Here is a 23,577-nt window from a genome sequence, read left to right as displayed (position 1 = left end):
GATGTCTTATCATGCCCACCACTAACAGAACTGTAATTTTTCCAATTAATTGTGATCAAAGTCTCCTCCAATGATTACAGTAGGACTGGGAGCTTACATACAAGTGAACTGAGGTTTTCTCTAAAGCATTTGGCTTCATCATGAGAAGAGTCTGGTGGACAGTAGAAGGATCCAATTATCATTTTACACCCACCTCTGATAGCAAGTCCTGCCTAAGCAGTCTCACATGCAGCTTCAATTTCTATCTCAGTGGATGTGAGTTCCTTGACTACTGTGACAAATACACCACTGACATTTCCCTTTTGCCTATTCTTTCAATATACATGTAAATTTTCCCCAAACATCTCACTGCTATCAACTTGTACAGAATAGTGTGTGTATATGTGCGTATTATGAGATAATAGGCGAGTTGTGGCACCCTAAGTTGGCGTGGCTGCATGGGCCGCACAGCAAGCTGTGGCTCATCAGCAACTGTGTGGTGCCGAACATTAGCCAGAGCAAGAGGGGTAGCCCCAGCATGTGGGTCCAGGCTGACCACATGGCTGGGAATTCCATGTTGATGATGTGTTGAGGAATGAGCTTTGTGTCAATGAAGGAGATTTGTATGCTGGGAGTGCCAAAAATGGCAGACTTTGTGAGTACCAAAGATGGCGGACTTTGTGAAACCACAATGGTAGACATTTCACAGTTCATGTAGAAATTAATAATAGCCAGAGGAATCATGATACCTTAAAAAGAAACGTGTACATTAACATTATTTGCAGGACGATTCTGATGGTGTAATCAGATTTTAGATGTCATTATAAGTTCAAAGTTTAGTATATGACTGTAAATTAGACAAGTAACACCCAGCAACAAATTTCCAAAATTGAAATCAATCATACAATTTTGTTGATTGACGTATCTTTAGAAAGCTATTAGCGTAAACCTAAATTGGTATGAATTACTTGAATAGTACATGAGTTATTAGAGGTCAAAGTGGCTGATTACTATTGATCACATCAGGCCATAAACACTCCACAGTTACATGAAAAATGGTAGCAGCATGCTTATAAATATATTTATTTGTCTATGTCTTCGTTTATATCTGATATATACTATTTATGAAGAAATTGGTCAAATATTTACTGTGGTTTAGAAAGCACAGAGGCATTAGGCTACTGGTCTACTTTTGTTTCTATTCCTTTGATATATGTTTATTTTATTTGTTTATCTATTTAATAATGTGTGTTAGAGTGTGTTTATGGTCGAGCTGTAGGAATATTTATTGAATTTCAGGTTATTTAAATGTAAATCCAGTATTTTGTATGTGTTTCAATATGTTTGTGTGTGTGCGTTGGCTTGGAGACATGGCAGAAGCACTCTAGCCAATCACAGTGCTCATTACTACTGTAGGCAACAACCGAAGTCAGTGGAGAGACGGTATGGAAGTGGGGGAGGAGCATTGGGTCGCACAGGACATGGGGGAGTGCTGGATGGGGAGGCACAACAGAGGGTCGCAGGAAATACTTGGAGAGTGTTGAGCAGTTTGCGCATGGTTGCAGGAGATAGAAATATTTCATAGTGCTGACTTGTGCACTTGCACTCTGCAGTGAAGATGTAGTATGCGTTTGGAAGGGAATATCTCATGAACTATGTTGTTGTTCATAACTAATTACGTGAAGTAGGAATCTATTGTTTCCCTGTTATTCAACTTAATATTTTATTTAATTGCTGGACCATTGACACCAAAAAGTGTTTTACAGAAATAAACAGCATTCTTAAAGGTACTTCTGCTATCGTACTCATCATTTAAAGTCGTTAAAAATAGTACCTGCAGATTTTATTTGATTGCAGTGTTTCATTTATAAATATCTAAGTTACATTCAAAATTTGCAATTGCCGAATGATAGGAACCTTTGACCATTCAATTCATGTGTTTATTCACAATGTATACTGTAAACTCAGCAGTATTTGGTTTGTAATGCGGCAACTACGTATCCCAGCCCCTAGACAATGAAGCCAGCCAAAACTTTCAATGTTTCAGCTCTGAGTCTGAGGGTACATAGTTGAGGGCCACCACTGCATTTTTATTTGAAAGCCTGCAATTAGAGGTTTCTCGTCCGGGATTTGTGTCCTGTAAAGTGGTAATTCCTTTGCTCTCTGTAATTCAGTGTACTATGTGAAGTGTAAAAACCTTGCAAAACCAGCAGAGATTTCTGTAGAGTGAATCTCTCACAAAACACAGTGATATATCATTCCCCCCTCCCCCCGCACACAAGTAGGTTTCTGGAAATGGTGAAATTACGCAGTAATTTTCGCAACTAACACATGCTATCACTAGAGGTCCTAATCTATCATATTAAAGGCAATTTGTATGGGGGCTCAGAGTATAAATAATTTGAGTCCAGGGAACAGTAGCGGTTAGCATGGTTAACAGACAGCAGTATCGGAGACTGTTGGAATACGTGGTAACCGGCAGCAGCTACAGTTGCATCAGGTGACCTATCCAGTGGTGGACGCAGATCAACAGCAGTGCGACGGCAGCATCTTTGAGTACTCCAGGGTAGTCTTCCATGTCGACATCACTACAACCAATGGCATCACCATGGCAGAGGGAACCACCTCAGATCAGATAAGTGCCTGCGCAAATAGTAAGATAGTGTTTAACTGTGAAGTTCAAGCTCCACTTATAGATCTCACGAATATAAAACAGCCACCTAGTATGTGTAATTCTGAAAATGGAAGTGAGCTGGTTAGTCCAAAATTAGAGCGCAAAAGTGTAACTAGTAGGAATTTAGGCAATTGGAATGAATGTGGGGGAGATATGATGTCTGAGCTAATGCAAATTATCTAGGGATTGGGAAATAATATGAATACAATGGCAAATAATATCAGTACAATTCGAACAGATATGGGTACATTGTGAACAGATATGGGCACATTCCAAACAGTTACGGATACAATTCGGACTGATATGGGTACAATGCGTACTATGAAAGAAGTTGAAAAAATTTTGGGTAACCTTAAAAAAGCAATTGATGATAAATTAAAATGTGTCCAAGTGGATATGGGGAAAATTACAGATGAAGTTGTCATAGTAAAATCTAAAACTGGATCAGTGGAAAAAGATCTTGGGGGAAAAAATGGATAAGATACAAACGGAACTTGGGGGCAGGGTAAGCGACTGTATAAAAGCGCAAGATGCTCATAAAAGCAATATAAATTTAGCTATTAGTGACATTGCCAATCATGTAGGTGAGGGTGAGAAAGAATTGGGCAAAATTATAGATAAAATAAACTCCAGTATTACTACTGAAAATGAATTTAAAAAACAAATGCAACAGATAAAAACTGATGTAAATTCGTTAGCCTCCCAACCAGCCACGCCAGTTATAAATATCCCTTAGGCAAATACCGGAGATTTGAAATATTATGACAGAAAATATCACCCAGTAAATTTCTTGGCTGCCTGTAGGGATGCTTCTGTTCACGGCGTGTCAGACAAAGCAAAAACAAAATACGTTAACCAGCATTTGGAGGGAGACCTACAGTCTGGAGCAAATGTTAAATGTAGTTCCCGCGAATCGTACGAAGAGTTCGAAAAGTGTTTTTTGAATAAATTTTGGAGCAAGGCAAAACAGACGCAGATCCAAAATGAATTTTTAAACAGGCCGAGTTACAGGTACGATAATGGGATGATAAGAGATTTTTGCAAGCACGAACTTGGCAAGCTTATGCATGTGAAACATCCATTGTGGGTTTTAACGGAAATCACCACGTTAAAACGGCGATTACCCGATAATTTGCTGTGGGATCTTGTCCATAGTCCATGTGATTCCGTGGACGAATTTCTAGAATTTGTAGAAAAATTAGAGAGGGCTTTGAAGTTCAATCCTCAGAGCAAACCAGGTGGTAGCTATCAAAATGAGAATCCAAATAGTCATCACCAAAATAATAATAGTGAGAGAAATCAAAGGAATTCTCAGGGAGAGAGTAGCTGGAATGAGCAGAATGATTGGAGAACGAACAGGAGTGATAACTTCCATGAACGGGACCCAAGTAAAGAACGCAGATTTGACAGGGGAAATTCGCGCGAAGTGCAATCGCGCAGCAACCAGTCGGGAAACTGATGTTCGCCACATCTCAGGTCCAGGGATGGTGATCTAAACAGGCGATGAAAAGGACTGGAGATAATGCCAATGGTAGAAATGTAGATAGGTTTGGAGAAAGGCAACAAATATGTAATATGGGGTATATTAAAGAGGAAGGCTATATAGGTGTATCTTCCAATAAAAGCAGCCGCGAATGGTGGAAGCATAGATTTGTGAGAGATTTAAGTAAAAGTAATGGGATTAAATTTGTGGGGAATGATGTAAGTTAAAACGTGTAATGAATGAGTGTGTGAATGGTGATGAATGGAAAGATTCAGTGGTTCAAAAAGAAGTTAAAGAGGAGATGAATTTTGTGAAAGCAAATTGTGTGGACAGTTCTGAAGAGGTATTAGCAAATAGTAGCAATTGCAGGAAGGTGTTGTAGTAGTAAGTATTTGTGAGTTGGTGAAAAGCATAGATGTTAGTGAAGGCAGCATCAATGTTACTAAGGGAGGCTTAGCATTGGTCTCACCAGCAGTTGAAGTTGAAAATGTTGCGGCAGAGGTAGATGATTTCTGTTCCAAGGAACAGAGTAATGGTAAAGCTACTGGTATTGATACTTTCGAGGAAGGAATTTATGCATTTCTAGTCACAAATGAAAGTGATTGAAACTTATTAATTAATGTGTGGATGTAAAACATTTGTCAGACTATGAATGTGAGAATGTATGTAAAGTAGGATCGGGGGTTAATAAGGATGAAAAGTGTGTATAAATGGCAGTGTGTGCTGATTTTTGTCCAATCACAATGGAATGTAGCAAGTCTGGAAGTCCCAAAATTGTATGACAGATAGCAGCAATTTATGTAACGTAGCGGCGGTAGATAGAGTTGTGTATGATTCACATAAAGTTAATTTGTCGATGGAGGAAAGCAAGGTTTCTGATGTGAATTTAAATGGTGTATCAGCAGATAAGGTAGCTGAGATGAATATTTAGGGTGATGATGGCTTAGGCATCGATGTATTATTTCAGGAAGATAAAGTGTTTAACAGTGAATTAATGCGTAATTTTGTTGAAGCTGCAAGTGTTGATATTTTGAAGGAGATAAACAGTAAAGTTGTGCATGCTGTGGGTAGTGAATTGGCGAAAGGTGTGGAAGAACCAAGAGAAAATTTAGAGAGGGCTGAAGTAAATAATGTGGATGGGGGTAGTTTGTGTAATGAAGTTCGTACGTATTGGTATATGAAGGAAGAGTGTGATTTTAGTGTGACTGATTGGCATTGGTAAGATAGAATGTTATGGTCGTTACTGCTGCATATTGCATATGTGGAAATGAAATTGGTTCAAATGGCTCTGAGCACTATGGGACTCAACTGCTGAGGTCATTAGTCCCCTAGAACTTAGAACTAGTTGAACCTAACTAACCTAAGGACATCACAAACATCCATGCCCGAGGCAGGATTCGAACCTGCGACCGTAGCGGTCTTGCGGTTCCAGACTGCAGCGCCTTTAACTGCACGGCCACTTCGGCCGGCGTGGAAATGAAAGAAGTTTAAAATTGCTAGAGGTTTACATAAGGGAAGGAATGAATCTGGGGCGAAGGAAATATTTAATGAATTATTTTGGGATGAACACGAGATTGAGTGATGGATAGAACAGAATGTGCGTATGCTAGAATTGGAAGACAAGGGACGAGAAGTAGCCAATTATTGAAATTAAAGTTGGCAAAGAAATGGTTGATGCACTTCTAGATTCAGGTAGTAAATGTGTCAGTGGTGTCGGAAAGTTTTATGAACATGATCAAAAATAGGGAACTAGTAATCTTCCCAGTCACTAGCGTTCAGATTAAAACTGCAGTTGGTGGTATGAGTAAGCTAATAAGACAACAAATACTTTTAGAATTTAAATGTGGAAAAAATAAATTTGAGTTAGAATGTTTTGTAGTGAGTGATCTAGTAAAGGAGGTAATTTTAGGAACTGACTTCCTGTTCAAATACAATACTTCGCTTAATTGTGTAGGAAATGCCTAGAATTTGGATTTCAGAATGAAAAAGGGCAAGTAAAATTTAAAAAACTTTTAACAGGTGAAAATCACATTGTTCATGCCATAGTTACTGAGGGTTGGAGTGAGGAAGTCAATATGCATAATAGAATTAAGGAAGTGACTGATGCAGTCAAGGGTATATCAGAAGGGGAAAAGAAAGAGTTGTGTGGGTTGTTGTACCACTATGAGGACATATCTCGGATTGACCTGGTAAAGTTACCGTTTTCGAGTACTCTATAAAATTGAAACCTCACGAACCAAGAAAGTGCAAACCATATGTAATACCTATAGCTGATCAAGATGCCGTCAGAATTTGATTAAAACAAATGGGTTGAGGTATAGTCGAACAATGTAGGAGCGATTATTGCACTCCTATCGTTATTGTTAAAAAATGTGATAATTCAGTCAGAATTGTATTAGATGCAAGACAAATAAATAAAGTAATTGTAAGGGAATTAGATCATCCTGACAATATGGAGGAACTGCTGCAGAATTTCAATAATATCAATTTAATGTCCAGTGTTGGTCTGACCTCGGGATTTTGGCAGATCCCGTTGGCAGAGGAAAGCAGACGGTACACTTCTTTCCTTTTTGAAGGGTGAAGCTACCTATTTAGGGTAGTACCATTCGGACCTACAATTTCTGTGTGGCGGTTTTTGTAAGAGCGTTGAGTCATGTCCTGGGGGAGAGTCTAATGAGCAAACTCGTGATATATGTAGATGATTTATTGATCGCTACAGAAACGTGTAATGAGCATTGTCAAGTTTTGGAGGAGGTACTCATGGCTCTGAGATGAGGTGGAATGACTTTAAAAGCTCGCAAAATGTGAGTTTGTAGGAGCAGAAATTCAATTCCTGAGGCATATCCTTACTTCAGAAGGAATTTTACCTGGTTCTGAAAAATTAAAGTCCATTGCCGAATGTGGTAGACCCAAAAGTAGGAAACAACTGAAGGCTTGTGCGGTTTCTACAGAAAATTCTTGGGGGAGGGAGGGATGAACATTACAAATTTAGGCAAATTGTTGAAGAAAAATGCAACTTGGAGGTGGACCGAGGAATGTGAAACAGAATTCCAGGGTATAAAGGATCAATTGTGCAATAGTAAGATGTTGTACTATCCAGTTTTGAATCTCCCTTTCTGTTTAGCGTCGGACAGTTCAAACTATGGAATAGGTTGTGAGCTATTTTAGGAAAAGCTAGTCAATGGAAAAATCGAACATCGTAGTGTGGCATTCTCCAGCCGCATGCTGAATAAGCACGAACAGGGATACAGCATATCTTAGAAGGAGATGCTCGTGATCATGCACAGATTTAAGAAATTCCGCATGTATTTAGAGGGCAGAAAAGTGACACTGTTGACGGACCATGAGGCGCTAAGTTTTCTGCAGGACTGCAGGATACTGACTGACCGCTTAACGCGTTGGACAATGTTCATACAGCAATTCGAATATGAAATCCACTACATCAAGGGTACAGAAAATTGTGTTGCTGATGCTCTGTCCAGATTACCAGTGGGGGCAGAAGACGATGGAAGGGAGCAGTCGAACGAATTTAAGCTACTGTATATGAAGGGGGTAGCGGGAAAGAAAGAAATTCGTGTGGTGTGCAAAGAGGCGTTGAGCACAAAATGATGATCCTGAACTGAAACGCATTAAGGTGAATTTCGACAGAAAGGGATACGAGAAAGTACCCAAATATTTTAAGATACACAATGGAGTGTTATTCCAGCAGAAAGATGAAGAGACAGACAAATGGAGACTGTGTTGTCCCAATAGGTATGTGGAACAGTTAATAGACTACATCCATTCAAGTATCGGACAATAAGAGGCCAAAACGTTCACTAAAATCGTTGAGGAATATGCCCACGTAAATAACCTGGCCAGATGAGTCTGCGCCCAGCTGGCAGCATGCGACCATTGCCAATGGGTCAAATACTGCACAACCACACAACAGGGGGAAATGCAAAGCATTACTAAAGTGGGCGAGTTACAGGCTGCAGACAATTTTGGCCCACTACCCACAGGACGCGGTGGCATGAAGTACATCTTTGTTGTGGTGGTTGTGTTCTCTAAGTTCATTAAACTGTATCTGATACAGAAAGGGAATACTAAAACTCTGATCGCCAAACTGGAGAAGGATTTCTTCAAGAATATTGTAAAACCAGTTAGGCTGTTGTCTGACAATGGATCACAGTTTACTACGAATGATTGGAACATGTTCATAATGACCAGGGTGTGCAACATATCCGTATATTCGTCTACCACCCAAGAATCTGCTCCTTTAGGGCAAAGTCAGTGAACAGGGTGGTCATCTGTGGACAACTTATGAAGGTAGGTGGCCCATGCAGATTTTCTCATTCCTTTAACATCATTCAGAGGTGCAGTTCGTCTAATGGCCAGTCCATAATAACTCTGAAGAAGGTCTATTTCAGTTTCTGTCAATCTGCCTTGGCCAGACAGAGATGTTCCATCAGATAGAAACTTTCCTTTCATTTCTCTTCATAGCTTCCTCAATCTAGCACCCATCCTCTTTTGCACATTTCCACAACACTCCAGTTTTATTACCAAGGTATCACCATAAACATTGAACTCATTAATTTTATTGAAAGCTTTACAGTCCCCATTGCCTAGATACTTCGTAAATCTAACGTTATAAACAAGCACCGACCTCTGAATTTTTTTTTTTCATTTGAAATCCTGTAATGTATATATCAATGTAATCAGGAAAGACTAGAATTTAACAGTCATACAAAATTCGATATTTCCACCATTTATAAGTACCCTGTATCCTTAAGGCGAGGTTTCAAAAGGGGCACAGAACATTTCTTACCTGTGGAACTGTCAAAATATTCACCATGTCTCAGAATGAGCACCACAGTGAAATGGAGCTTGAAGACCTTGAAATAGTGAGAAAAACTTTTATCGGCTACATATGATAACGCCCAGGGGAAATGATGCCACGAAGTAAACTTGGGATTAGTGTCGGTTAATTTGAGAACAAATATACGAAGGTTGACTGAAAGGTAATGCCTCCACCTTCGTAACTCTTCAACAGTTGGCAGAATTGGAATGCGGCAGGTATTTGCTTGCTCCGTAGCCTCTTCTCTACAGCTCCAGCTGGTGGGAAGCCTTAACATCAAACGGTTTTGTTGTTACAGTGTTAAGTATGGAACCCTGCGCAGATGCTCGGTCACTGCGACTTAAGCAACATGCAGTCATTAAATTCTTGACAGCAGAAGGTGTTACCCCAAAGAAGATTCATCAGAGAATGAAAGCAGTTTATGGTGGTTCTATTGATGTGAGTACTGTGCATCTTCTTTCTCATAACATGAGAGGAGTTCCTGGCAAATTTCAAGTCTGTGCACTTTCATTTCAGGAGTCAGCATCTGGGGTACCCATCGTGCACAGATCTTCCAATAGCCAACCAAATCAGTAATGTGAACCTACACATTCTAGTGAAATGCCAATTGTGCATGCAGTTTCTCTCTGAGTGATATGACAATCATTCTGAATGAATCCATCAACATTTTGCTTGTGAAACTCAGTGGTTGCTATCACAGGAAGTCCAGCTCTTTTCTTGTCACACAGGTCAGGTGTTCCCGCCTCAACATCTTTAAACTTACTTTCCCAATGATGCACAGCACTCACATCAACGCAATCACCATAAACTGCTTTCATCCTCTGATGAATCTCCTTTGGGATGACATCTTCTGTTGTGAAGAATTCAATGACTGCACGTTGCTTAAATCACACTGACCGACTGTCTGCACAGGGTTCAATAGTTAACACTGTAACAACACAACCGTTCAATAATAAGGCTTCCCGCAAACTGGACCTGTAGAGAAGAGGCTACAGAACAAGCCAGTACCTGCCACATATCAATGCTGCCATCTGTTGAAGAGTTATGAAGGTGGAGACAGTACTTTTAAGTCAGCCCTCGTATTAACACTAACTTGGTAAAATCACAGTCGCTAATGATTCAGTACTGTATACAGCTAACTTGCTCTGCTATAGAAAGGCTTCAGGTCAACCAAAATCACATTGTTATGGAGCATCTAGAGTTAATGCTAACTTAAACACACAATAAGTTGCTCATTCTCTCTATATTAAATCGCACATACTCTGAAACGATCTGAACCATAAAGACGTTGAGCTTACCTTTGAATTATGTGTAAGCTGGAAATTTTCACGGTGTTTTGCAGTCAGCTATCCATTTCTGTTGGAGTTCTGTACTTTTTGGAAAATAAAACACTGCCGCTCGCAGCCCATTTTCATAATTTCCTCTGCAACATGGCACACAACACTTGTACACCATTTCGAATGACGACATCAAAACCTCAGAATTGAAAACAGACGTATTTCTGTAAATCCAGTCTCACGATGAAACAGTATATTTTGAAATCAACATAAATAGTTACCAAAGCTTTGTTTATTGGGTACGTTAGCTAAAATAAAGACTATCGGTATATTCCAAATTGCTTATACAGATAAATCCACAGAAATTAACCACATTATTATTCACCTCAGATTTTTCACCGCATTTTTCTTGCAGTACGTCATATTTTACACGAAATGAGCAACGCGCTTAATCGGTGGGTTTAGTTGCATTGTTGATACAGCCACTAAGTCCATCTTTGGCCACCATTGGCACTAGTTGTGACTCTATCTCCAGAAAGTTGCCCTATTCATCAGAAGATATCCGTACTGCTACATGATGGCCCGAAGAGCTCTTGCGATCTAGGCCCTTCAAAAATTGCTGACATTAAGTGCTATATATTTAAAATCCAGGAACCTCTGGAGCTGCAACTAATGTGGCACATGTTGTAGAAAATTTTACTGAATATGAAGCATGCCCACGAAAAAGAATTAAGTTTCAGAGTCACATATATCAGCTGTACAAATGGAAATTGAGCAAGTAATGGATGCAACTGCAAAAACTTCAGTAGCTTGAGATATTTTTCTGCAGAACTAGATGAAACTACATTAAGTTTGCTATGGCTGGTGCTGACATCTAATGGTGCATCATGCAGCTAACGCCCTGTTGCAAGCTGTTTCCACAAAATGGCAGCCCAGTAGCCAGCCTTATGCTTGTACGCGATCGATACTCGACGTGAAGTTTTCGACGTAGAGTGCATCATCAGGTCCCAGACTCTCAGAACTCTGACAGTTCCATAATTGGAAAACCGTGCCATGCCCCCACTACTGCCAGTATTCCATGCAACACTGCGGCTAGTGCCACAGCTCAGGAGGCTGCCTGGCTGTGTGGTCGGCCCCTCCGTCGCCTGGGTTTTCGACATTCATTCATTCGAGGGTTGGATTCCCTCAGTTCCAAGTCGAGCAATTACACTGCCTGGGCTACACTCAGGGTGTATCATCGATTGGAAGGGTACCAGCCAGTGCTATCATCTTTCCGTTCATCTGCCTGCCGTCACTGCCGCCCGCCCCCCTGTCCTCGCCGCCCGGAGTTTGCCGCCGCCTGGTCACCGCCTCCCGGTGTTCGCTGCTGCTGTCGTGCCTGGTCACCGCCTCCCACTGCTCGCTGCTGCCGCCACTTCCCGGAGCCTGCAGCCTGGTCGCCACCACCCGGTGCTCACTGCCGCTGCCGCCTGGTCGCCTTGTAGCCGTCCCCTGGTGCTCGCTGTTGCTGCTGCCACTGCTGCCACCGCTGTCTCCACCAGCCTGCAGCTGACACCCGTCCTCCCCCGCTGCAGCAGCAGGGTGGGGCCCCGGCCCCCCTCCCCGCTGTTGCAGCCCAGCAGCAGCCTTCCTCCATGGGCTCCTCCTGGACACTGTCATCATCTGTGTCTTTGTGTTAGCCTTCATCTTCATCTTTTGTCATTTCAGTCTCTTCTACCATGTCCAATGCCGCAATCTCTGTGGTCTACATTTCTCCCTCTGCTTCAGCTAACACCTTTACATGGTGTGCACAGGCTAATCCTCCCGTGTCCATCCCTAACCTCATGTCAATCCCTACCCCCACACTGTTCACTCTCCCTTCCACCCCTACAACCACACCTTCTCCCTCTATACAGACTGATCCCTTCCCCCCCCCCTCCCCCTTCCCCTGCCACTCTGCGGGTTGTGGCACATAGGGCCACAGTAAATGCTGCAGCTTCTCTGACACCGACACCGCTGCTGCCACAACCACCAGCTATGGCAACGGGGCTTTCCACCTCCCGCCACCTACCTGTAACTCCCACTCCCAATCCGCCTCCCATCCTACTCCTAAGAAACGCCTCAACACCATCCCCACCCAATCAACCAGCTCCAAGAAAACCCCCACCTCCCACCTCCCTCACCCCCAGCCGAAGATCTAATGGATCTCACTCCTCCCCCTCCAGATTCTTCTACCACTTCTTCTCCACCTACTCATACCCAAATCTTCTCCCACCCCAACACCCACCTCCTGGAAGCCCGCAATCTCACTCTCCTATTCCGTAAGTACTATTCTACTGCCCCCATCTCCCTCCTTGTCCCGCGCTGTGACTCTTTCATCAAATTCACCAGCCCTACCCTCCACATTGATACCCTTGCCTGTATCCCAATTATCCACTTTGGCCCCAAAGCCACCCTCACTCCTGCCCAGCCTGCTTCCTTCTCCCACCAGCCCCAACCTCCTCGCCGCCCGCCAACCCTCACTGCCGTGACCACCAAGATCAGCCTGGTGATCATGGAGGCTGAGGTGTTGGCAGAGCTCAAGTCCCATCCTGACCTCGAGAAACGCTTGGCATGCCGTATTAACAATGCCGCCAGCCCTACCTTCTTGATGAGGGTCTTCAGTGAATCTGCCCCCTCCATTGACCCCCTCCTCAAAGAGGGAGCCCTCATCTACCATCGTAGATACAAAGTTGACCCCTCCTGTTCCCAGCCCCAATCCTACCAGTATCAGCATTGTTTAAAATACGACACCCACCTCACCCTCGACTGTCGTGACCCTTCCACCTGCCCCCACTGCAAAGGGTCCCACTTCCTCTGCCAGTACCCCAACCTAGACTCCCCCCCTTTCTGTAACACCTGCAACCTGCCCCATCCCACGTACTCACAGAAATGCAAATCCAAACATCCCCCCATCTCTCCTGAGCTTACCGTTCCCGTCCCCCCTTCAATGACCCCACCCACCCCGGCGACACCCTTCACACATTCCCCACAGCCAAGGACGTTATTCACTTTGTAACCATCGTCCTTCAAAACATCCATCCCTTCCAGCGCCCCCATATCCTGCACCAGATCTCCCTTGCAACCAGATCCGTCTTTCACCTCAACACCTATGCTACTTATTTCCACAACCTTGACCACTTTACCTTCTCCCATCTCGACACCCTAGTCTAGCCTCCCTACTATGGTGCGACAGCAGCACAGTATTCTGTTCAACAACATACGCTCCCTCCCCACCAACAAACATCTCCTACTCCACTCCCTCTCCCACCACTGCATGGATGCCTTCATCCTTAATGAAACCTTTCTCCGCCTACTCACATGATTAGCACCTCCCCATATACCCTTCACCGCACCGACAATCCCCTTCCTGTTGAGTGTGGTGGAGTTGCCATTGGCCACCTCTGCCATCTCCCTGTTCGACCTCAACCTCTTCAATGATCCTACTGAACACCTGATCCTCAGTCTCTTCTTCCCCGGCCTTACCATCACCTGTGCCACCATTTACATCTGCCCTGATATTCAGATCCCATATGATTTCCTCACCCACATAGACCGCACCTTCTCCTCCTACGTGATTGCCGTCGACCTCAACATCCACAGCCGCACACCTGCCCAGTTACGGCGGTGGCATCAGTTTATTGCCACCCTCCAAGGTGACCTCCTCCCTCTCCGTCAGCATATGCACCCAGAATCCAATACCACTCCCGACGTAGTCTTCGCCTCCCCAAACCTCCTTGGGCACATTACTGCAGACGTCCTTGACCCTCTAGGTAGCGATCACCTTCCTGTCCTGCTCACCATATCAGGCAGACCTCGCCCTCACCCTGCCTACGACCCAGACCCACCCCCGAGACTCATCCATGAATACTCCCATGCCAACTGGGATGCCTACTGGGATACCATAGATATTCAGGTCAGATGCCACACTCTTGCCTATCAGCACTTTGATGACATCACCCATGCCACTTCCTTTCTACACCAGACTTTGTCAGAGGCTGTTGAGGTGCACATCCCCACCAAACCCATCCACCCTCACCATCCTTTCTTACCACCACAGGCCGTACTCCTCCTCCACGAATTCCGTCGCATTTACCGCTCCTTTCTGTGTTCCCGGGACCAGGGCACACTCCTCCACCATCAGCAACTCCAATGCCATACTAGAAACATGCTTGCGGCCAAAAAATGCCGGGCCTGGTGACAGACATGCACCCGTCATAATGCTTCACTGCCTATCAACTCCTCCAAGTACTGGTCAGCCTTCCACCACTTTACTGGCATGAAACCTTCTCCCCACTATCCTCTCCTACACAATGACCACCCTTTCCCAGACGATAATAGTAAGACCAATCATTTTGCCTCCCACCTGTCTGACATCCTTTCTGGCCCTGACAATCCCCGGTTTGATTACTCCCTCTTCCCTGAGATCCAGGACTGCACTGACACTTCTCTCCCCCCACTGGTTCCTAGCTTCGAGTACTTGGGGGCCACACCACCGTTCGATCTCAACACCCCCATCATCACACAAGACCCTGCACCACATTACGCACCAAATGCAACACGGCTCCCGGCCATGATCGTATTACATACCGCCACCTCAAACAAGCCCCCCTCCCCTTCCTTACAGTCCTAGTCACCCTCTATAATGTTGTCCTCTCCACCGGCTTCTACCCCAGCCTGTGGAAGACTTGCTGGTTCCTTATGTTTCCCAAACCTGCCAAACCCCCTTCTGACACACCCTCCTATTGCCCTATCAGTCTCACATCGGTCTTCAGCAAGGTCCTAGAGTCCATCCTTACCCATCGCATTCACCACCACCTCCACCAACACTGCCTCTTTCCCTTGACCCAATTTGGCTTCCAACCTTCCTTCTCTGCCAATGATCTCCTCCTCCACCTGACACACCTTCTTTCACTCACCTCAATTCCCATCGCTCTACCATCTTTGTGTCCCTTGACCTTGAACATGCCTACGACCATGTATGGCATCCCGGCCTCCTCTTCAAACTCCAGACTTATGCCCTCCCCATCAACTATGTTCGCCTGATAGCCTCCTTCCTCTCTCATTGCCGCTCCTATTTTACCATCCACAACTCCAACTCTTACACCTTCTACCCCTCCGCAGGTGTGCCCCAAGGCTCCGTCCTTTCCCATCTCCTCTACCTCTTATAGACGGCGGACATGCCACAGTCCCCACCACCCGTCCATCTCCTGCAATATGCCAATGACACTGCCTTCCTTGCTCTTGCCCCCTCTCTCCAATGTTCCCAGTACCTCCTCCAGTGCCACCTCGACCTGCTCACCGCATGGTGCAACCAATGGCTTCTTAAGATCAATCCCTCCAAGACCTAGGCAATCATTGTAGGCCACACCACCCCCTCCTTCAGCCTCCTAGATTTATACCTTACCATCTATGTCTGCCCCATTGCCGTCACTCCCACCTTCAAGTACCTTGGCATCACCCTGAACCGCCGCCTTTCCTGGACCCCCCATCTCCTCACAGTCCAAGCCAAGGCACGTAACGGTCTCTGTCTCCTCAAACTCCTCTCTGGTCGAAAATGGGGCTTAGACCCTCCCACTATCCTACATACCTATAAGTCCCTGATCCGCCCCATCCTACATTATGTCCACACACACCCCACCCCCACATACTACAAATCCCTCCAAATCCTTGAGCACCATGCACTCCGCCTCGCTTATCACATCCGTCTCCCATCCCCCACGTGGATCGTTTATGATCTGATTCCCTTCCCCCATCTCCTCCTGTACCTAGAACGAATACGGATCCTATACATCTCCTGCAAACTGGATCCCTCCCATCCTTTGGTTTCCCCCATCCTCTCCCACCCTAGCCTGCTGCTGCGCCTGTACCACAGTGTCCCGTCTTGTCTCCATCTCCACACACTCCATACCCTCGCCCAAGGTGGCTCCCGCCAACTCCTCCTCCCGGATGATGTCCTCATGCCTTCCATCTACCCCTCCTACCAGATCGAATCCCTCCTCCTTCACCCCACCCTCCTCAGGGCTCCCTCTCTCCCTCCCTCTCCCCCTTCCTTTCATCCTCTTTTCCCCTGCGGAATACCTCCTTTCTCCTTTCCACCACCACCCCTGCCCCCCCCCCCCCCACCTTCCCCGCAGGCTTCCAGCTCCTTTCCTTCTCCGCTCCACTACCCCCTCCTACCCCCCTCCAGGTTTCCCCCTACCATCTCTCCCCCTCCCTTTTCTTCCCCCCTCCTCCCTTCACCCGGTGGTAGGTCCCCTTCGCTGCAGTGATTTTTAATGTTTTCGTTGTGGTGTCAGTGTTAACTCCAGTGTTGGGTTCAGTGATACATTCCACCAGCACCAACAGTGTCGCCAGCATCATTCGTTTGTGTTCCCACTGGTGTTTCTTTGTTTATCGTGTCGACTCACTGTGTTCATTCTTCACATGTGTGTGTGGCTCTTGTCTATGTTGTTTTTAAATCTACAGTTTATACTCATCTAATTTTTTTCCCCCAATCACTCTATACCATTCTCTGTTATGTGTTGTTTTCTCATTTGACTATGTTGTGTCTGTAACTCTCTTGGCTGAAGAGTGGCGTATTGTGCCGCTGCCAGTCCGCCCCATTTTGGGTAGTGAAATAACAATAAAGAAAAAAAAAATTCTGACTCTTCATCTGCAACCAACCCACCACCCTGACTCACAGTGAAATATTTAGGACTTACTGGAGATGAAGAAGCTTGCGCAGCAGTGAGTAGCATGGAGGGCTGCATCAAACCAGTCTCTGGAATGAAGACCACAACAACAACTGCCCTACCTGAATTAATGAGAACAAATTTCAAAAAGGATAATGAAATTGCAGCTATAAATATGATTCATTTCAACCTGATTATTGCTACAGTTGCTGATTAACATCTGGAAATTTTAAACTATTCTTAAACAAAATGCAGTCATTACTAAATAATGTAAATAAAATTTATTGTGAGTTGATAATCTGCGGCAACTTCAGTATTGATTTCCTCACAAATAGTAAAAACCGAGAGCCACTTTTGAACCTTGCAACATCCAATAATTTAATGGCTGAAGTAAAAGCTGCTACACGAGTAACAGAACCTAGTGAAACAGTTTTAGTTCAATTTCTAGTCAAGAAAAGTTTACGCAACACTTCACAAAAAGATTTCAGTGCAGGATTTAGCTACCATCTTGCTCAAATATTATACTAAAAATGAAATGCACTGTTATTACATGTTTGTTAGAACCACAAGTAGAAGGTATAATCAGGATAATGTAAACCACTTCAACAGCTTAATATAAAAGAAAAATTGTCACAGGTTTACAAAATTAACGATATCAATGAAACATTCTGCACTTTCATTTATACATTAATCCATTTCTTTCAAATTGTCTTCCCACTGAAAATTGTAACTATAAGGGGGAATTCTAGGACAAACAGTTCGATCACAATAGGAATAAAGGTTTCATGCCAGAAGAAAAGACAACTTCATGAAATGTGTAAATAAAAAAATTGCTCACATGAATACACATATTCTATAAATAATACTCCAAACGTACTAAGAAAAGTAATAAGAGCAACAAAAATAAATAATAGTGATGAATACATTTATAATTCATATAATAAAGTGAAGGCAATGTGGAGTGTCATAAAAAAAGAATCTGGTGAACACAGACCATTGTGAAAAAATATAACACTATCACAAAAATAAAATAAAAAAGTGACAAACCCCTTAAAAGTAGTCAACAGTTTTAAAAAATTTTTCACATGTTGCTGATAATACAACACAATCAAATTTACATAAGAGCACTCAAACCAGTGAACACAAAGTAAGTGCTTGTAGAGGATCATGTATATCTGTTCTTTCTCACAAGATGAAGTAGCTAATGCAATAAAAGGACTAAAAAAATTCCTACTCAGAAGGCATTGATGGTGTCCCTGCACCAATCTTAAAGAAAAGTGCACCAAACCTAATTGAAATATTTACACACTTATGTAGCTGCTCACTTCAGACCAGGACTTTACGTGATGTATTTAAAACATATAAAATCATTATGTATATAAAAAGGTGAGAAAGATAATGTAAATAATGACAGATTAATCACAGTTTCCTCCTGCATTTCAAAATTATTAGAAAAGTAATGTTTGCCAAACTTATGAAATTTTTAAATAAAACAATATCCTGTGTAATGAACAACATGGATTCAGAAGTAAGAGATCAACAACAACTGCTATTTATGAGTGCATAAATTCTATATTAAGCTTAATGGACAAGAATCAGGAATTAATAGGAATATTTATTAACCTTTCAAAATCTTTTGACATAGTGGACCATCAGATTCTGCTGTCAAAGCTTTAAAAATATGGTATTTGAGGTTTGTCCATCAACTGAGCAATCATAAGCAGGCAGTGTGCATCAAGCACACAAATATCCACCTAAAAGCTGTATCTGAACACATATCAGACTGTAAACAAATTAAATATGGGGTACCCCAAGGATCAGTAATGGGGACACCTTCTGTTCCTGGTGTATATAAATAATCTCAACTTAAATGTGGATGCACACAAAACAGATCATATTTGCAGATGATACCAGTATTGTACTAAAGGGAGACAGCAAAGAACAATAATGGCAATCAGTAAACTTTGTCACAAAACAACTTAGCAGTTGGGCACAGAATAATCAACTTGTAATAAATAGTAAAAAAATGACTGCACTAACATTCCACAACATTCTGAATAAGATCATGTTTATCCCATTGGTCTTTATCAATGAAGAACTAGTTAGTAACGGTACTGAAACCAAATTCATAGGACATGGTGCACAGTGATGTAAAATGCAATAAGCATATTGAATATCTTAACCCATTAGCGCCGGAATTAATTTTTTCGTGATTTTTTTTTTTTTAAATTGTGTTATTATGTCTGTAAAAGGTATAAATTACACAACAGAGTTATTTCGACGAAAGTCATTACCGCCGTTAGCGAGATATTTGATGTTGCCATATGGCAATGCTAGGCGCTTTCACTACCTAAATTTATATGGATTACAATTTCAATTAAAATAAGTAGGTTATTGAAATTTTTTATTACATATACAAGTTTTGTGCAAATTTATTATTCAGTCTTCACCATACAATTGATACTTTGTAACACAGTACAATTAATAATCAAAAATCAAACCTTGAACTCAGCATTATTTTACATGAAATGGAATAAAACAATCAATGCACAATCCCACAGTACACTTTGAACACATTGTTCTCACAATAGATTTACAGTCCTTGTGTGCACACCTTTTCTTCTTCTTTCCTTCTGTGTGCTGGGCGAGGTGGTCAGTCTTATCAAACCTAATTGAATCTGATATGTGACTGTCGGAACATGCCCTTGATGCAGATGGTCTCCCAGCTCCTTTTGGTAAAGCTTGGTGTCTTTGCAAGTACACTGTTGCCACTTCTCTCTGGAAATGAAGCTGAGAAATAGTTTGGTTCGTTGCTTTATTATGCAAAATCCAACTGTTTTGAATGGCGACATCTAACATCTGTGTAAAGAGACATCAGTACCATTTCTTGCTTCTTATTGCAATGAGATACCATGCTAGATTCTGATCCATCTGATCAGTACCTCCCATATATGTATTATATTTGGCTACCAGTTTTGGTCTGGGAATCATTATATTTCGCTTTTTTAGTTGCGAGAATCTCTTGACTTGGCCAACTTCTTGTGCACCACATGAAGAAGAGATCATTGTGACAACTGAGTTGTCCAGCCACCGCACATACAATAATCCATCATTCTTCTCTATTCGGATCTGGGGTCTCAACAAACACATCACCTTCAATATCGTCATTATAAAGAATCTCCAGCGCCTTAGCAAGCGAGAAACTTCTTCTAAAACAAAAAAGAGAAAATTCATCCTTTTACTGAGTACAAGTGCCTAGCATTGCCATATGGCAACACCGACATTCAAACAGCCTAAATGAACGTAATTTATTTCACAGCAAGCAGTAACCTCCAAAGAATATATATTTGAGTATTTAAAGAATTGAATTGAATTGAATTTATTTGATCCTGTAAGATTACATTGTGTACAGTAAATGTACGTGTAATATAGGACATGTCAAAGTATTAACATTCTTTATCACTTATTTTTCTACACCTTTAGCTTACATTTTTACATCACTGATAATGAGTAACAATATATACAAATTTAATGGCATAAGTATTCTGCAACACTGTAAAACTCTTTTTCAATGAGATAGTCTTTAAGTTTCTTTGGAAAGTCATTGTGAAGTACATTATCTTGCAGGTTTTTGGGCAGACTTCTTAGTAGTCTGATACCAGAGTACTGGGGTCCTTTTTCTAGCATTGCCAGTCGGTGGGGTATGCTCCGTACTTCATTCTTCCTTCTTGTATTGTGGGTGTGTACACTAGCATTTGTAATCCAGTCGTCACTACCTTTTGTGATGTACATTATTGTTTTGTATATATACAACGATGAAAAAGTTAAGATACCTAAATTCTTGAAACAGTTTCTGCACGTTTCAGAGGTCTTTCTTCTTAAAATGGTCCTAATTGCTTTTTTTTGTAATGTGAACACTCGTTTTGTCTCTTGTTTGTTTGAGTTTCCCCACACAGTCACTCCATCATCACCAGCTGATTTCTTGGACTTCAGTTTCTGTATAGTTTTCCGCAATTCATCTTTCGTGACTGGTCTTAAGAACATAGTACTGCATGATCTTTTTGGTACCTTAATACCCTTCTGTTTTTTGACTATTTCTTTCCAATTTTAAGTTTTGTACTACTCTGATATAGTTATTATTCAGTATGTTTGCTATTTCCATACCATCTGTGACCACTGTGTTGTCTATTTTAATTGACCTAATACCTTCTTCTTTGTTTGACCCATATTTTTCCTTTCTTTCAGCATTGATTGCATTCCAAGCTGCCTATGCCTTGTTTTTTGAGTTCGCTATAGTGGTGTCAATTGCTCTTGCTTTGGCTTCTCTTATTGTTTTTCTATACTTCTTTTTTAACATTTTATAGTTTTCAGCTTCGCCCATCCATCTCACATCTTGAAGCTTCCTTCGCTGTTCTAGTATTTCACTGGTAATCCACTGTGTTTGATCTTGCTGCCTTTCTTGTCTCTTTACTTTGGGAAATGCTACATTAAAATGGTACTTAATTGTTGAAATAAATGCATCATATTTTTCATTTACACTCTGGGCCTATAGGGTTTCATTCCAGGTTTCCTTACTTAACATTGTTCTAAAGATGTTGATATTTTGTTCACTGATGATCCTAATTTCTTTGGTTTTTTGTTTTGGTTCTGATACTGTGTCATTACTTCTGAAAAAGCTGATTAGTTGTCCATGATGATCAGATATTTCTGTCTGAACTACATGTGACTCATAGTTACACATATTAGTAATTATGTTGTCAATAACTGTCTCACTTTGTGAAGTCACTCTTGTTGGTGCAGTTATTGTCACTTTCATGTTATGCTGTATTAACAATTCTTCAAAATCCTGTCTAATTTTTGTGTCTTTTTCCCATGTCAATGTTGAAGTCTACACATATAATAAGATTTCTCTTCATATTCATTCTCAGTAAGCAAGCAATTTTTTTTAGAAAGATGCTAATATTGCCACATGGTGACCTGTACACACAAAACACTCTAAAATCCTCTGCCACTATACCAGTAACTTCAAAATCTTTTTCTCTAGCTATGGGTAATGTAGCAGCTTCACTGTTTACATTCTTTGATAGAGTACCTGTTTTAATATATATACAAATGCCGCCACCCTTATATTTAGATCTGCAAAAGTAACTAGCTAGTTTGTAGTCCTTTATTGCAACATTATGTATTTTACTTTCAGTTAGTACATGTTCACTTATGCATAATATGTCTGGTCTTACTTCACTCAGCAGTACTTCTGCTTCTAATTTTTTGTTACCAAAGTATTGAATATTTTGATGAAGTACTTTTATGTAATTTTTCTTTTGTTGGTTTACATGTTGTGAGCTGTATTCTGGGGCAAATTCTTTAGTATCGTCTTTTTTTGTATGGTGCTTATATTTTTCTTTCCCAGCTGGAGTGTATGATTTATCACCCCTTTCAGGCCATATTAGTTTCCATTGAGTCTAATGATTTTGCAGACATCTGCAAACATTCTGCTGAATGTTACAGACCCCAGTCTATTTAAATGCAAGCCATCCTTCGCAAGTGAGTTTTCACATAGGAATTTGTTTGGGTCTATAAAAATTGCCCCAAGACGATCACATTGTTCTTTAAGAGCACAGTTTATTTTGGCGATACATTTTTCACTCACCGACCTTCTGTTTATGATTCCGCTAAGTATCAGACGAGATCCTGCATACATATTTCTTGCAGAACGAATCATGTTTCTTGTTTCACTTGCCATTTCTTCCTCACTGCTGCTCCTTAACGAATTCGTTCCAACATGTATAAATACCCCATTATAGTTATGTCTGGTTTCAGAATCTGGTTCTGTAGTATTTTGTCTTGCATTTACCATATTTTTAAAATGTTTACCGAGTTGATGCGTTCTAATTCCAGGTCGTACGTCGATCTTGCAATTGGGGACAGCGATATTCTTCAGCAGTGAATCGCCAATTCTAAAAAGTCATTTTCCTTTTGTTGCGTATCTGTCACCTTGTTTTTCCTTTTGCTGTATGTCACCACCTTCCATTTATATTTATCTTCCGGTTTTTGGCTTACTGAGTTTACTGAGACATCAACGGGAACACTTGAAATGTTGTTTTTAAAGTACGATCGGTCACTCGTATTTTCGCGATCTTCTTGCTTTTCCGTTTGATGGCTTTTACACACACAAAACAACCATACTAAGAAACCAAATTATATATCATAAGTTACTGTGTAAAACATACTTACATGAACTTATACTCCATATTTCTTCGTCATTCAGCAAACGACGACTTGCAACACTGCTTACGCTGCAGAATTTAAATTTATTGTTAAAACTGTTGCATTGTAGTGATCTTTACACTCTTGTGGAACGGAATCCAGTGCTGCCAATACTCTCGCTTCGTTGATGGAATCAATGATTTTAAAAAAGTGTTACAAACATTTCCATATGGCAACGCACAGCGCTAATGGGTTATTGCAGAACTGAGCAAGATATGTTACCTTCTTTGCTCACTAAAATCATGCTATAGTGAGAAAACAGTAATGAATGCATATTACACCTACTTCAATTCTTGCCTTAAATATGGAGTCACTTTCTGGGGAAACTCTAAAACGGCTAATAGCACTTCCACACTACAAAACAGGGC

General features: G+C 41.8%; 1 protein-coding gene across 1 annotated transcript in view; it reads left to right on the top strand.

Annotated features, from left to right (window-relative positions):
- LOC126252254 (uncharacterized) overlaps positions 1-23,577 on the top strand; it is a 279,447-nt gene that overhangs the window by 191,386 nt on the left and 64,484 nt on the right. Inside the window, exons 7-8 of the mRNA XM_049953128.1 lie at positions 5,150-5,354; positions 6,091-6,325. Coding sequence (XP_049809085.1) covers positions 5,150-5,354; positions 6,091-6,325 — 440 coding nt within the window. The remainder of the gene's footprint in view (positions 1-5,149; positions 5,355-6,090; positions 6,326-23,577) is intronic.

The sequence above is a fragment of the Schistocerca nitens genome, chromosome 4 (assembly GCF_023898315.1).
Source record: "Schistocerca nitens isolate TAMUIC-IGC-003100 chromosome 4, iqSchNite1.1, whole genome shotgun sequence".
In the NCBI taxonomy this organism is placed as follows: Eukaryota; Metazoa; Arthropoda; class Insecta; order Orthoptera; family Acrididae; genus Schistocerca; species Schistocerca nitens.
Note: the sequence above shows the minus strand (reverse complement) of the source record. Positions and strands in the feature narration are given on the sequence as shown.